General features: G+C 47.0%; 1 protein-coding gene across 1 annotated transcript in view; it reads left to right on the forward strand.

The window, feature by feature from the left end:
• Positions 1-110: 110 nt before the first annotated feature.
• Positions 111-14,700, forward strand: part of SEL1L3 (SEL1L family member 3) — a 97,399-nt gene continuing 82,809 nt past the window's right edge. Inside the window, exons 1-2 of the mRNA XM_021679414.1 lie at positions 111-277; positions 12,853-13,423. Coding sequence (XP_021535089.1) covers positions 113-277; positions 12,853-13,423 — 736 coding nt within the window. The 5' untranslated portion in view covers positions 111-112. The remainder of the gene's footprint in view (positions 278-12,852; positions 13,424-14,700) is intronic.

A 14,700-nucleotide genomic window follows, 5' to 3' on the forward strand; every position in this document is an offset into this window, starting at 1 on the left:
CCCGCGCGCGGCGGCCGGCCCGGCCGGGGGCGGGCGGGAAGGTGGCGCCTCGGGCGGGGGCCGGTCCCTGCACCAGGTGACCTGCTCTGGCCCGGATCCGGGCGGCCTCGCTATGCAGCGGCGCGGCGCGGGGCTCGGGTGGCCGCGGCAGCAGCAGCAACAACCCCCGCCGCCCGCGGTCGGTCCCCGGGCCGCAGCCATGGCCCCCCCGAGCAGCGGCGTCCCCCCGGGCCTCGGCGGCCGCCCTGCCTGCGCGCTGCTCCTGTTCTGCTACCTGGTGAGCGCCGGACCCTGCCCGGGTCCTCCCCACCCTCCGCGCGGGGCCCCGGGGACGCGGGCGGGGGCGGCCGGGAACCTCCGCCTCGCCGGGCGGTACGGCGCTGCTAGTTTGCTCGCTTCCTGGCCGCTGCGCCCCGGGCGCGCCGGCACCTGGGATGGGGACCCGGGGCGCCGGGAGGGGTGCGTGGACCGGACTTGCGGCGCGGCGCTCTCGCTCGTGTCCGTCCCTCTCCCCCCCGAGACGCGTTCCAGACCCGGCTGAGGTGCCCCCTGGAGACCCCCTCCGGTCCCCCGCTCCACCTGGAGCCTCGCCAGCCGCGTTTCCTCCCCGCCAGCCGCGCGCGGCTCTCCAGCCCCCTCCCTCCCGGTCCTGGGCTTCCCTCACAGTCTCGCAGCTCCTTGCCTTCCCGTGCCCAACTTCGCCTCTCTCTCTCTGTCTCTCTGTCTCCCTCTCCCTTGGCGAACGCCGCCCGCCTCGAACCTCCGTTTAGTTTCCGCCGGGTCCTCATGGCCCGGACCGTTTTCTGCCAACGCACCCGCGACGAGCCCTTGCGTTTCCAGCGCTCTTCAACTCTTCCGTGGTCACTCCAGCCAAGTTGCGGATGCCAGAAAGAAACCGAGTTCTTTGTAACACGCTTACAGCCAGAGTGGTGACTTTAGCTGCGTCTTGAACATTGTGATTTCAGAAAATACGCTTGGCTTAGGCACGTCAGTTTACCATTTGCACTCTTCTTGGCTTCGGTTTCAGTTATCAACTAAATGGCAGTAACCTATTTTTCAAAAGCAGCTCACTTAAAATACCAGAATAATTTAAATCCTCAGAACAACGTGGGGGAATATTCCTCAATTCCTTTGATGGCCTTCTTTCTCCTGCTTTGAATTCTCCTAAACAATAGTAAATTTAACCGAAGGCGACACCCTTCCTGTCCGGCCTACCTTATGTTCCAGGATCTTACAGAAAGCTTGGGTTATCTCGCCATATATTACTGTAAATAAGTGAAATCGAAAATGCTGAATCATGAAACTGATGTAATAGGAAATTCACAGAATGCTTAAAATTGAGCAGTGTCGTTGTCCAGAATTGTTCTCATTTATATGGTATCGCCATTATTTGGAGTCTTTCTTCGTAGAGGCTAAAAACTGCTTAGGAGACATTGTCAGGCATTAGGATTTGATTCCATGGAAATTGCCACCCAGCCCAAGTTTCTTTTAACACTCTTTACTTCTCAGCTGTTGCATTTCTTGAAGCAAGAGGGTGTAAAAATGCAAATTGTAATTCTGCTTTAGCGTCTACCTGTTGAGCAATCCATGCTTTTCCTCCTATTTTAAAGTTAACTGGTACTAAATTTCGTGGTTGGATTTACTTACTCAGAAGAGGTTGTCTGTTAACATGCATGGGTGTTTTTTTTTTTTTTTTCCTTTTCACCCAAGATGTATTATTATTTAATATTTATGCCACAGGGTTACAGCCCTCAGGCTCATAAATATAAGTGCCAAAACAAATGACAGGGTTTCCGTTTAAACAGATGATCCCTGTCCACAAGGCACTGTTACCCACAGAGGCAGAAATGATGTAGTAGAATAGTGTGTGGAACATTAATGTACAGGTGGTCTGGAAAGTTCCATGTGGAAATCCGAAGACCTGGCAAGGAGAGACCACTTCTTGACAGTTCTGAGAAATCGGAGTAACAGGAGAAAGCTTAAAGGCCTGGTGGTCTACGGGAACAGAGGCAGATGAGGGAGCAAGTAGAAAAGTTCTGTTGGGACCAAGGGGTCTTGGCAGATGGGGAAGGGTTGGATTTTGGAACCATCGTGAAGAGGGAAATGTCAGTGCTTCCTGACTCTGTGTGTTTCCTTCAGATGGGCTTCAGATAGGCTACTGTACAGGAAAGGCTTGGTAAGCAAGCAAACCATTTTGCAACTGAACGAGACTCTTTTGTCAAGTCCAGGAGAGCAAAAGTGTGATTTGGAAGATGGGCTTCACCTTCTGTTCTAAAGGTCTAGCCATTTCTGTAGGATTCTGCTATAGAGGTATGTGCTATCTGAGCCTCTGGTGAAAGGTGAGGCTTCCTGACCTTGGAGAAATTCACTGTGCAAGGTGGGGAACATCTGCCTGAAGCACGAGATACAGAAAACGACAGAGGGAAAAAAAGGCATAATTGTGTCCATTCTCCTCGTCAAGGAATACTGCCTAGAGGAAGTGACTGGTCAGGGGAGGCGAGGCAGGTGGGTGGAGAGTAGATGTGGAGCAGAATAGCTAGGCAGGATCTCAGGAACATGGAGACCCTAGAGGGAGAAAGCTATCCCATAATTTGGAAAACATAAATAATAATGATAGTTTGCATTGTACTAAGTTGTTTATATGCATCATCCAGTATTTTTTTAAAGATTTATTTATTTGAGAGAGAGCACACGTGAGCAGGGGGAGAGGCAGAGGGACAGGGAAAGAATCCTCAAGCAGACTCCCCACTGAACGTGGAGCCCTATGCGGGGCTCAACGTGGGGCTCGATCCTAGGACCCTGAGATCATGACCTGAGCCGAAATCAAGAGTCGGACCCTTAACCAACTGAGCCAACCCGTCGCCCCTGCATTCTCTAGTGTTAATTTTAACGACAACCTTGTGAAGTAGGAGCTGTTATGATCCTCATTCGGATGAGGTAACTAAGACTCAGAGAGGTTAAGAAAGTTGCCCTGGGCCACACAGGTAGTCCAAGATAGAAACCCAAGTCTGTCTACTTCCAGAAACCCAGTTCTTAGGCATGCTAACTTACTGCTTTCTGCATTTTGCTGCTTTGTGTTCGTTCCTCTCATACATAGATGCATGGGTCATTAGCAAAGCTCTTGCAATTAGCAGCCACTGTGCAATTGGCCAGGATGTGAGGTCATGTCTAAAGTAGCCTAAAATATACAAAGCAGGAAGCACAGGCCACAGAATAGAAGCAGGATGTTAACGAGAAAAAAAAAAGAATAGGTGACACCAGAAAATATTTGCCACGGAGAGGTAAAAGATAGGCTCTCTCTCTCTCGTCCAGAGGCAGCAGGTGGAGGTTAGCACTTCGCGTCTGTACGAATGTGTGTCCAGGTGTAGAGCGAGTGTGCCTTGGAAAGCATTCCAAAGCCAAGTTGTCTGTGATTTGGGGGCCGATTCCCACTCTGTGCGATCCCCACTTATGTGCTTGTTCGCAAGGACTGGAGGTTGAGAGTGGTTTTCTGAACAGATGCCTTTAAGCCCCTGCCCTCATGGGGAGCATGCTTCCCGGAGCCAGGGTCCTGAGGCAGCGGGCGCCTTTCCTCCCCACTGGCTGGGACAGAGTAGGCTTCAGTGGCAGCCCAAGAACAGTACTGTGACTGTAGCTAGGATACTGCCAAAGCATGAATAATTGTGAGGAGGCCTGAAAGATAAGTCACGGAACGATGCCAAGCTGATTTCTGAAAAGATGATCCCCGGTTCCAGCGGCTGCCAGAAAATTCTAAGGTCACCAGAGGTCAAGAGGCAGAGAGCCTCCTCAGAGAGGCTGAGGGCCTGGAAAAGAAAAGGTAACAGAATCGCTTCCGCTGAGGTCCCTGGTGCCGAGTGGTGTGGTCTGGGCTGGACCTGCCAACAGAGCCCCTTGCCATTCTCGTACGTCATTACCTCGTACCTTCCTCCAGACTTGGCCAGACCAGCTGAGGCTGTCCCAGCCCCATCTGTGACGTGGCACTTGTGGAAGGCATTTCTGTCCTTTCCAAACGCTGGTCTCGAATGTATAATTTTTTCTTCAGTGAGAAAAACACATCTCACAATGGCTGGTATTGATGTCAGCTGTAGAGCTGAAATATTCAGAGTGGACATTTGCACTCGTTAGACAACCGGAGGACAAAGCCATAAATGGGCTTTAGTGGCACAGATGTATGTGGGAATGGTTAGCAGATCTCTGGTGGCTGTGACAGAATTCTCCATCAGTGGCCATAGACCGTCGGTTAACCCTCTAGTAGTAGTCCTGAACTCCTTACTCTGTCTAACGCAGGACCTAGGAAAATCAAAACAAGGTATGGAGACTCTCCATTATCTCGCTTGTGCAAGAGCGAAAATGGATATTTGAAAAACAGAGCTCACCTTCAAACTTCACGTCAGCCAATAGAAGCCACAGTCACCCTGACCAGAGCTCCTAAAATCCCCCAAGCCATGGTGTTTGCCTCTTGCTTTCTATACCTTCTATTCCTCTTGGCAAAAGTGTGGGAGTCATGAATTGGTTGAAGGAAGCAGGTGGAGGAAAGGTAGACAAGGCATAAAGAACCCAGGCAGTTCACAAAGATGGATAGACTCGAGTAGACCATAAATAGCCTCAAGTGAATTCAGTTACCCTGTTTATTGGCTCATCCTATTCCCCCCCCCCCCCGAGAAGGGACCCGAGGGGCAGGAGGATTGCTGAGGAGATTCTGCTTTGGCTGCTCTTATTTGTCTGACATCCTCATCCAAAGAAGGGCTTAACTGAGCTGGGGATTTGGCTCACTGCAGTGTGTAGGTTTGTGGGTAAGATAATGCCTACCCTCCCCAGGTACAAGGTGTAAGGACCTGGTAGGATCTTAGCTCCCATCCCCGCCTCCCTCCTGCACATTCAAGATGAGAGTGAACAAAGTCTCAGCTTTCCCCCACCTGTGGCCAGAAAGTGGGACAGGTGTAGAGGTCAGTTGGTGAGTCGAGGGCCTCATTTTGGGCGTTTCTGGAAGGCAAGAGGGACAGATAGGAATTTGAATTTTGGTTCTATTTTTGAGGAGCTGGTTGACCTTGGACAAGTGACTCCCCCTCTCTGAATCCGTTCCATTTTCTCTGCTGTGTCCCTCCCAGAGCTGTTGTGAAGATTAGATTTGAAGGGAGACGTTCTATGAAGTTCTTTTTGAGAGGATGAGGTTAGAAGTGAGAAGAGGGACTTGCCGCATCTGTCCCAATGCCCAGCTCATGGTTATTCAATGAAATGAAACCAAACCAAACCTTGGTTACCCTCATGATTTAGTTAAAAAGAAATAGCATGTCAAACAGTATTAAAGAGAGGAGGGGAGCCAATACAATTTAGGAGTATTGCTCACTGTCATGATGGTGTTTCTCTAGCCAGCTCTCAGGTTTGGGAAGGCATATTGGTCAACTGTGAAGTATTGCCCAAGACACATTTCGATTTTGGAGTCCATACTGACATCACTGCCCATTCTGCTTAATTGCATGCTTTGTTGACATAAACAGGATTTTTGCTTATTTCTAGTCAGCAGAAATTGGAAAAGTAGACCTCTTAAGCCAATACAGTGACTTTTTGACCTATGGAAAGTTTGATCCAGCCAGTTTGGAGAGAAAGCACCTAAGTTTCCTTAGGTGACTGTTGAGGTGGAATGGGCAGGAATGAGAAAAACAGACATTCAGTAATTGTTTGCATATTACATGAACCCACCACAGACACGTATTAGTGTAAAATTTCCCACGACAAGACGTGAATGATTTAAGATGCTTCAATCTCTCGGTCCCTTCCTTAAATAGCAAGTTGTCCATATAGAGGAAAGAGCCCAGTTTTCTCAGCTTTTTGGAACGGGGAGGGTTATTTGAATAGAATTTCTTCTTACTGATTTTGCTTAAAGGCATCCGATGCAGTCATCCTAAAAGAAGCTTAGACAGAATTGATAGATTTTTTTTTTTTCCATCCAGAAGATACATAAATGCATCTCGACTCCCAGTCTGAATTGAACACATTTTGATCTCCAGTTTGGGGTCTTTTCTCATGAACACGACATCAACTGACCCATTTCTTTCTTTAAAAAAATTTATAATACATACACAATTAGACAAATGTGAGGGAATCTGTTCTGAGAGTGTGTGTGACATTGTCAAATTTGACTTTGATTAAGGCTTACTTGTGGTGTAAACAGATGTTTGAGGGCTCGGGCATCTTTCAGAGCCCAGCTCCATTGTGTGCAGAGCAAATCAGTAGCTTCCGAGGTGGAATATCTATGTGGTTGTCTAAATGGCATATGAGGGGCACAGAAATGCCCCCACTCACCCCCCAAATCTTGCTCATAGCTGCAGTGCGTTTGAGCTTTGCTTTTAAGGCATTATTTCCCCCAGACTGGCATAGAAATGTAGCTATGTGACATTACTGTAGTCCTTTTTCATTATCACATTAACACGGATGAACTTGCCAGACGAACAGGAGTCCAACAGGGGGTAGAGGGATAGGACATTTAAAACATTTAATTCGTATTTTTGCTGTGGAGAAATGGAAAGTTCTAGAAGATAGTGCGGTTGTCTGAAAGGTCTGGAGGGAGTTGATAGCTGAGAGAAGTCCACCCTAAATGGGTAAGGTAGGTTCCAGAGCGCCACCTTCCCTGACCTCACAGTCCCCACGTCAGCTGTGACCCCCCAGGGGCCCAAGGAAAAGCCAAAGGGTAAGGGTTCTTCCAAAGGAGATTAATGAGGCTGGATGGAAAAAGAGAAGTGGAGAGGATCTCCATCACAAAAGGACTTGTGAATATCGGGAAAGGGTGGCGGGGACTTCAGGCTTCCAAAGGAGATTAATGAGGCTGGATGGAAAAAGAAGTGGAGAGGATCTCCATCACAAAAGGACTTGTGAATATTGGGAAAGGGTGGCGGGGACTTCAGGATTGGATCAACTCCTCCGGTTTATATGCAGGTGTCCCTGGGAGCTGTGACCTGAGGCGGACCACAGAGGCTCCTGGCAGAAAGGCTCATGCCCAGGATTTTATTTCAGCAGGAAACACTTAACCAAAATCCTACTGTGTGCCAAGTTCTATTTGAGAAGCCAGGGACATAACAATGAATAAGACATGGACTCTGACCTCATAATTTCTAAGCAAAGGAACGACTAGGTAATTTTTCACTTCCGTTAATGCAGCCTGGCATGTGAAAATACCTGTGAAGGTTGGACACGTGTCATGCCGGTAGCTGAAACTCTTCAAGTTAATTGCCTTATTTTCCTGGCAGGAGACAGCTCATAACCACACACATAACTGAGCCAGGAAATCAGCTTCAGCTTAATCAATATTTAGAGTGTGATGTGTTGCTAATCAGTGTTGGTTTTGTACATAACAGAGTTAGCCCTACTCATGGCATAGCCGCTGCCCACTGGGTCCCCTCCAATCCACAAGATGCCAGCTTCCTACATTGCTTAGGTGTCCAAAAGACTGAAGACCGCCGTGCCTTCTTGAGGGATTTAGACCGTGCCCCTAAAGCCACCTAGGGTGATTTTCAGGTCCCCTTTGGGGCCAGCACACCCCCATCATATTGCCCATCCCTGACAGTGTTCCTTTCCTGTACTCATGCTTCTCCCACTTCTCAAGTTCATCTTACTCAGTCCATGAAATTTTTCTGCGCCCAGCCTCGCTCTAACTTCTCATCCCACCTAGGTCTCTACTGAAAGAAACAATAGCAAGATGTCAACGCCGCCACCAAGGAACCTTAGCAAAATAACAAATCAAGCGCCATCAACCACACATCTATGAAATTATGCCTAATTGGGTTATTCATCTCATTTCTCCCATAGGATCATTCCTTTGGAAAGCGTATTTTCTGTCATGTTGTGTTTTCCAAACCTCTAAATCTAGAATAAAATCTCGATAATCTAGAACAGTAGTCGGCAAGCTGTGGCCCACGGGCGCAATCAGCTGCCTGTTTTTGCAAACAGAGTTGAGCTGGACCACAGCCGTGCTCCTTCGCTTACGAACTTAGTTGTCTGTGGCCACTTTCTTGATACCACAGCAGAGCTAAGTAGTTCTTTACGGACACCAAGTGGCCTGCAAAACCTAAAATACTTACCATATGGCCCTTTTTTACAGGAAAAGTCTGCTAACTTCAAATCCAGAGTAGCACCATCCAGTTGTCAGACATATAATGTAAGCTACAAATACGAGCCACGTGTGTACTTTCAGATTTTCTCATAGCTGCATTTAAAAAGTAACAGGTGAAATTAATTTTAGTAATATATTTTATTTAACTTGCCCTATCTCAATATGATCATTTCAACGTGTAATCGGGATAAGAAATATTAATGAGATAGTTTGCATTTTTTAAAAAAAATTGTCTTTGGAATCCAGTGTATATTGTACACGCACAGTAATTTGGACCAGCCCCATTACCCGTGCTTCATAGGACTCGTGGCTTCTGTATCAGATAGCACCCACCTAGAACCTGTAAACCTTGGATTTACTTTTCCTGCACTTGAGGCTTTGAAGTAGGTGAAAATAAAATAATCTCCATCTGCATGTATAGAGATTTCCTTTAAAGCCGAATTTTGATGGAAGGGCTGGAGGGAGAACACGGTCAGGTGTCCTATACCTTCTTCGTTCTCATCTGTCACCGCTGATCTCGGCAATGATGAGCCTGATGTCATGGGTCATCAAGTGAAGCTGAAACCAGCTTCAGCACGCTGTGCTTCTTAATGTGGGAAAGTGGACTGATGCATGTTTAGCACTAAGAAGTAATGAACATTACTACTAACTGCACTTTGCAGTGAAATCATATAACCTTTCCCCCAGAATTCTGTTTAAAAGAAGTGTTAACTTGGAGTTCTAGCGTCAGTGATAAAAACATGATTTAAAAAAAATACTGAAGGGGCACCTGGGTGCCTCAGTCGTTAAGCGTCTGCCTTTGGCTCAGGTCGTGATCCCAGGGTCCTGGGATCGAGCCCCGCATCCGGCTCCCTGCTTGCCGGGGGAGGCCTGCTTCTCCCTCTCTCACTCCTCCTGCTTGTGTTCCCTCTCTCGCTGTGTCTCTCTCTGTCAAATAAATAAATAAAAATCTTTAAAAAAAAATTATTTTTTTAAAAATTGAAGTGGGAGAAGAGGGCTGCATTTTTTTTTAAGGTATACATAAAAGGAACGAGGTATACATAAAAGGAACGAGGAAGAGGTTTTAAGTCATTCTTGGAAAAAGAACACCAGGTGATTCTCAGTATATCACAGCATGTCCTGGACTCTGCTCTCTGTTGCCTCATTAACTGGGCAAATGTGGAATTGAGTGATGGTGGGCATGAGGGGCAGTTGGAATGAGGGGTGCCCACCTCTCTGTCTTCGGCTGGCCTCCGCGGGGGGCTCATCGACTGGATTCGCATCTTGAGAAGGGGGCCGCATCTTGGCACATCTGGTTGAATGAACAAACCGCCGCTTGTGGACAAATGCTGGGGCTATCTCTATTCACAAGAAAGCAGAATTCCGCCTGGCCAACTGTTTATAGTCTCGCTGTTGTGTGCTGCGGGCTGGAGAGCGTGGGAGAGGGTGTGAAAGCAAGGGGCTGGGCTCCTGGGCTTGCCTCTGGGAAGCCACCAGCTGGGTGATGTCGGAGGACATCCCCTCTCAGTGATCATTGCCTTGTTGGAAGAATGGGGTGGGCTGGCTCATCACCAAGGGCTTGTCCGCTCTTAGAGTAGCTACTTCTAATTATAAGATTATTTTTATGTTTGTTTTCCCCCCTGTAATTTGGAAGTATAAATGAGAGCATGAAACAATTAAGCCTCTCACTGCGGGGGCAGACAATTTGGACTGTACCCACCTCTTTACATATTTCTTCCCACAGTTTTCCCATGACTAATCAAAAGCAATGGCCAGCCCTTCTCACTCCGCCACTTGGAGAAGCTACATTTTTTTATTTTCATCTTTAGGACAGTTGCTTTTCTCTCCATCCCCCCCTCAACTCCGTTTTTTTTTTTTTTAATATTCACGTAGTACAAAATCCAAAAGATAAATAAGGATATATAGCACACGTCTCTCTCTTAGCCTGTCTCTTGGTCACCTCATCCTTCTCCATGTGAGCAACCAATGCTATGTGTATTCAAGCAAATGTGTATCTATTTTTCCTTTTCTTAAAAAAAACTTCAAATGGTACTTCTGAACCTTGTGTAAAAAAAAAACAAACTTCAAACTTTGGAGCTCACTTCATTATCTGTCCGTGAAACTCTTCCTTGTTTTAATAGCTATCTAGCACTCCAGGAGTGGATGTCCTATCAGTTACTGAACCAACTCGGTCTTGATGGGCATTTAGTTCTGCATCCTTTGCTGTTACAAACAGTGCTGGAGTGCAAGCCCGTACATACATCATTTTGCACAAATTTGAGTATATGGGTAGGATAAAATCCTAGAGGAGGAATTATTGGACTGGAGGGTGGGTGCAGTTATATTTTTGATGGATTCTGCCTGACTGCCATCCACAGAGATCACTTTCCCCAGCAGGACATAAGAGGCCGGTCCATCCGGGACAGAGTGTTATCGGACTTTCTGATCTCTGTGAACCTAGTAAGTTCAAACTGATCTCTTCAGTGTGGTTTCAACTTGCCTTTCTCTGACTATCAGTGGGAATTTACTTATTGATGAACTCTGTCGTTTGCTCATTTTTCTTGATTGTCAGCTTTGTTTCTAATTGACGATCAGTGCTTTCAAATAGAAACACTGCTCCCTTTTCCAGAAACTTTCATTGATTCTTCACTGTCGGTAGAATCAAAGTCCACATTCCTTGGGCTGGGGGATTCAGTGTCCTTCAGAGCTAGGACCCTGCCTTTTTTTTTTTTTTTCCCCCCAACCTCATATCCTCATGTCTTTTTGTGTCGTTACCCCTGTTCTGTTCTCTGGTCAAACCAATCTGCCCTCTCTCTAGTACGTCTGTGTTGCCCCTGCTTAAGCTATTCACACCACTTGTATGGTCTTCCCTGTGCCTCTCTACCTAAAGAACTTCTCTTCCCCCCTCCCAGCCCAGCTGAAATATCATTCCTTCCATGAAGGCTATTCTAGACAACCCCCAGTAGAATGACCCTCACCTGGGACTGTACTCCTTTAGGACTTGCTTATAGTTTGACTGGAGCCCTGATCACGTCCTGCCTGGTGTTACTGCTCTTTGTAAACACAATTCCCTGATACCCAGCTTTGTGTCTCAGCCCCTTCTGCGTTTCCTACAACCCTCAGCCAGAAGTGAACAAAGGGGTCCTTACATCTTCCTTCTTTGGAAAACTGACCTTTTTCTTTAAACTTTTAAAAATATTCACAGTATAAAATTTACCATTTTCACCACTTCTAAGTGTACAGTTTAGGGATGTTAAGTACATTCATATTGTGGTGGAACCATCACCACATCCATCTCCAGAATTCTTTTCCTCTTGTAAAACTGCAACTCTGTGCCCGTTAAACAATAAGTCCCCATGATCACCCCCCCCAACCCCGATCCCTGGCAACCACCATCCTCCCTTCTGTCTCTATGCATCTGACTGCTCCAGGTTCTTCATATAAGTAGAATCATACAGTGTTTATTCCTTGTGCCTGGCTTATTTCACTCAGCATAATGCCCTCAAAGTTCTTCCATCTTGTAGCATGCGCCAGACTTCCTTTCTTTGTAAGGCTGAATAATATTCCCTTGTGTGTATATATCACATTTTGTGTATCCTTTTATTCATTGAGGTCATTTCTACCTCTTGACTATTGTGAATAATGCTGCTATGAACATGGGTGTATGTCTATGAACGTATCTCTTCGAGTCCCTGTTTTCAACTATTTTGGGCTTATAGCCAGAAGTGGAATTGCTGGATCCTGTGGTAATTCTAGGTTTAATTTTTTGAGGAGATGCTGTCCTGTTTCCTTCAGTGGCCACACCATTTTACATTCCCACCAGCAATGCACAAAGAGTCCAGTTCCTCTACCTCCTCTCCAACGCTTGTTATTTTTGTTTTGTTTTTGTTTTTGGATAATAGCCATGCTAATGGGTGTGAAGTGGTCCAAAGTAACCTTTTCGCTATTGTGTTTTGGATGCCTGAATCACAAAGTTATATTTAGAAGAACTCTTGTATCATATGCTGAAAACATTGTCTTGATCTCATGACCAACTTCCAAGATTTCTTCAGCAAGGAATGTCCATTTTAAGAGGTCTTCGTATTTAAAGAACTAGAGAAATAACACACACAGCTAAAATCTTTCTTGGCCCATGTAGCACCGTCCATGGTGAAAGAATCAGACGACACGGTCTGTTGTCCAAGCCTGCCTGTGTGTGACTTGGAGCAGTGGAAACCTCCTGCTGGTCCATCCGTCATGTGCGCTTGTCCTGGCTCGGAATTTACAGGAGAAAAAAGGGGCCAGGTTGGCGTCCCTGTCATGTCCCCTCTCGGGCGCACTTTGAACTCTCCCCCCACCCTTTGATTTGGCTGCATCTGATCGCCATTTGAAGTCAGGACAATGCTTTGTAAATGTCTGAGCCTGGCTCATCTCCTTTTCATGCTAAGGCAGGCTCACCACTCCTGAATTTATTGCGAACTAGCTCCTCCATTTGGAAACCAACTCTGGAATGATTGCCACGTAGCTTTGAAAGTCCCATTTTGATCAGCAGATGCTACTGAGTCTGGGGAGAGAGTTAAATGTGGCCTAATCTTCATTTGTGTGTGTGTGTTGGTTTTTCTCTAATTGTTGGGGAGTGGTTTTGCCATCTTTTATGTCCCACATTCAGTGCTTTCTGTAGATGGATTTTTTTATCCCCGGAAAATGATTCACATATCTGTTAATGTGATGATTTTTAAACTTTCTGTCCTTCTTTCTTCCTTTCTTTTTTTTTTTCCCCTCTTCAGAACATCATGCCGTCTTTGGGCAGGCAGACTTCCCTGACGACGTCGGTGACCCCCAAAGCTGAGCACAGCGTGGCTTACAAAGACTTTATTTATTTCACTGTCTTTGAAGGGAATGTCCGCAATGTTTCTGAAGTCTCGGTTGAGTATTTATGCTCTCAGCCTTGTGTTGTCAATCTGGAAGCCGTTGTTTCATCTGAGTTCAGAAGTAGCATCCCTGTGTACAAAAAGAGGTGGAAGAACGAGAAGCATCTTCACACCAGCAGGACACAAATAGTACATGTGAAATTTCCAAGCATCATGGTTTATAGAGATGATTATTTCATCAGACACTCCATTGCAGTATCCGCGGTGATACTACGCGCCTGGATTACTCACAAATACAGTGGCGGAGACTTGAATGTTAAATGGGAGGAAAATTTGCTACATGCTGTAGCGAAGAATTATACTCTGCTGAAGACGGTCCCACCTTTCGAACGCCCTTTCAAAGATCATCAAGTGTGCTTTGAGTGGAACATGGATTATATTTGGAACCTTAGAGCAAACAAGATTCCCCAGTGTCCTCTTGAAAGTGGTAGGTCATTTGCCTTGCAAGGAACCTAATGCTCATTTCTTCAGATAGCCTGTATCACGAGAGAATGACAGGAGAAGGTTCTTACTCTGGCAGTGGGGGAGGTGGGGAAAATGACGGGCACACCGAGCCTGTAGTTTAGGACTTTGGGGAGGTAGTGGGGGGGGCGGGGAGTAAAAAGGTGAAGAGAGAAGAAATAGTAGGAGAGAATAGACTGCACCGGAGAGTCACAGAGATCATGGAGGGACCTGGAGGGGTTTGGGTCTGAAGTTGGAAAGGAGTGTTAATGCCACCGAAACAGACACGGGGAAAATCTTCCTCCCTCTCTCCCTTCATGAGTCCTTCGAGTATCAGTTACGTTTAAGTGGAGTGTTTTATCCAGGAGGGGGTGAGGACCTCAAGAGGAGACTTGCTGCCAAAGGTGGTATCACACAGTAGGTTTCAGCCCAGAGCCCCTGGGTTCATCCTGATTCTGCCACTTTCTGCCTATGTACTCTTGGAATTCTGGGAGCCTTGGTTTTCTTATCTGTAAAATGGGGATGATAAATAACAACTCCCTCAGAGCCGTGTTGTGAAAATTAAATGAGATGTAATTTGCTTAACGCATAATCAGCACTCGGCAAAAAATAGCCACGATGATGATAGAGCCCAAACTCTGCACCATATCCTAAAAGCCACATGGTTACAGCCTCCGAAGGACCCACACAGGAGGTCCCCGTGACCTTCTGTAAGCACTGGGGTTGGAGGTCTGTGGCTTGTGCACTCTTAGTTCTCTCCATTGGTGTGAGGGGCACATTCCTGTGTGGATGCTGAGCGCCTGCCAGCTCTTCTGGTCGTCCTGCAGTGGGGAGCTAACCTGGGCGTGCTCCCAGGCACTCACCCGGAATCTGACAGTGTTTCCTCAGATGTAGCTCTGGGACCTGCTGCGACAGAATCACGCAGGGCTCTTGTTGTCAATGCAGATTCCCAGGCCCCATCCATATCCTACTCAGTCAGGACCTGTGGAGTGCAGGGCCCTGAAATCAGCACTTCAAACACACTCCCATGACCCTGATGCATCTTAAAGCTCCAGACCTCCGGAGCAGCAGCAGAGCCAGTGGGATTTGGATCTAGGGTAACTGTGACCCAACCCCCATGGGCCTGTGACAGCAGACCCTTCCTCGGGAGGCGCCTGACCCCTCCTGGTCTTTAAGAGGACTGCTTTGGGGCAAGATGACTTAAGAACACTGAGAAAACAGTGGCGACGAATATTTCCTGAGACCACCCCAAAACAGCCTTGT

Source organism: Neomonachus schauinslandi, chromosome 2, assembly GCF_002201575.2.
Source record: "Neomonachus schauinslandi chromosome 2, ASM220157v2, whole genome shotgun sequence".
Lineage (NCBI taxonomy): Eukaryota > Metazoa > Chordata > Mammalia > Carnivora > Phocidae > Neomonachus > Neomonachus schauinslandi.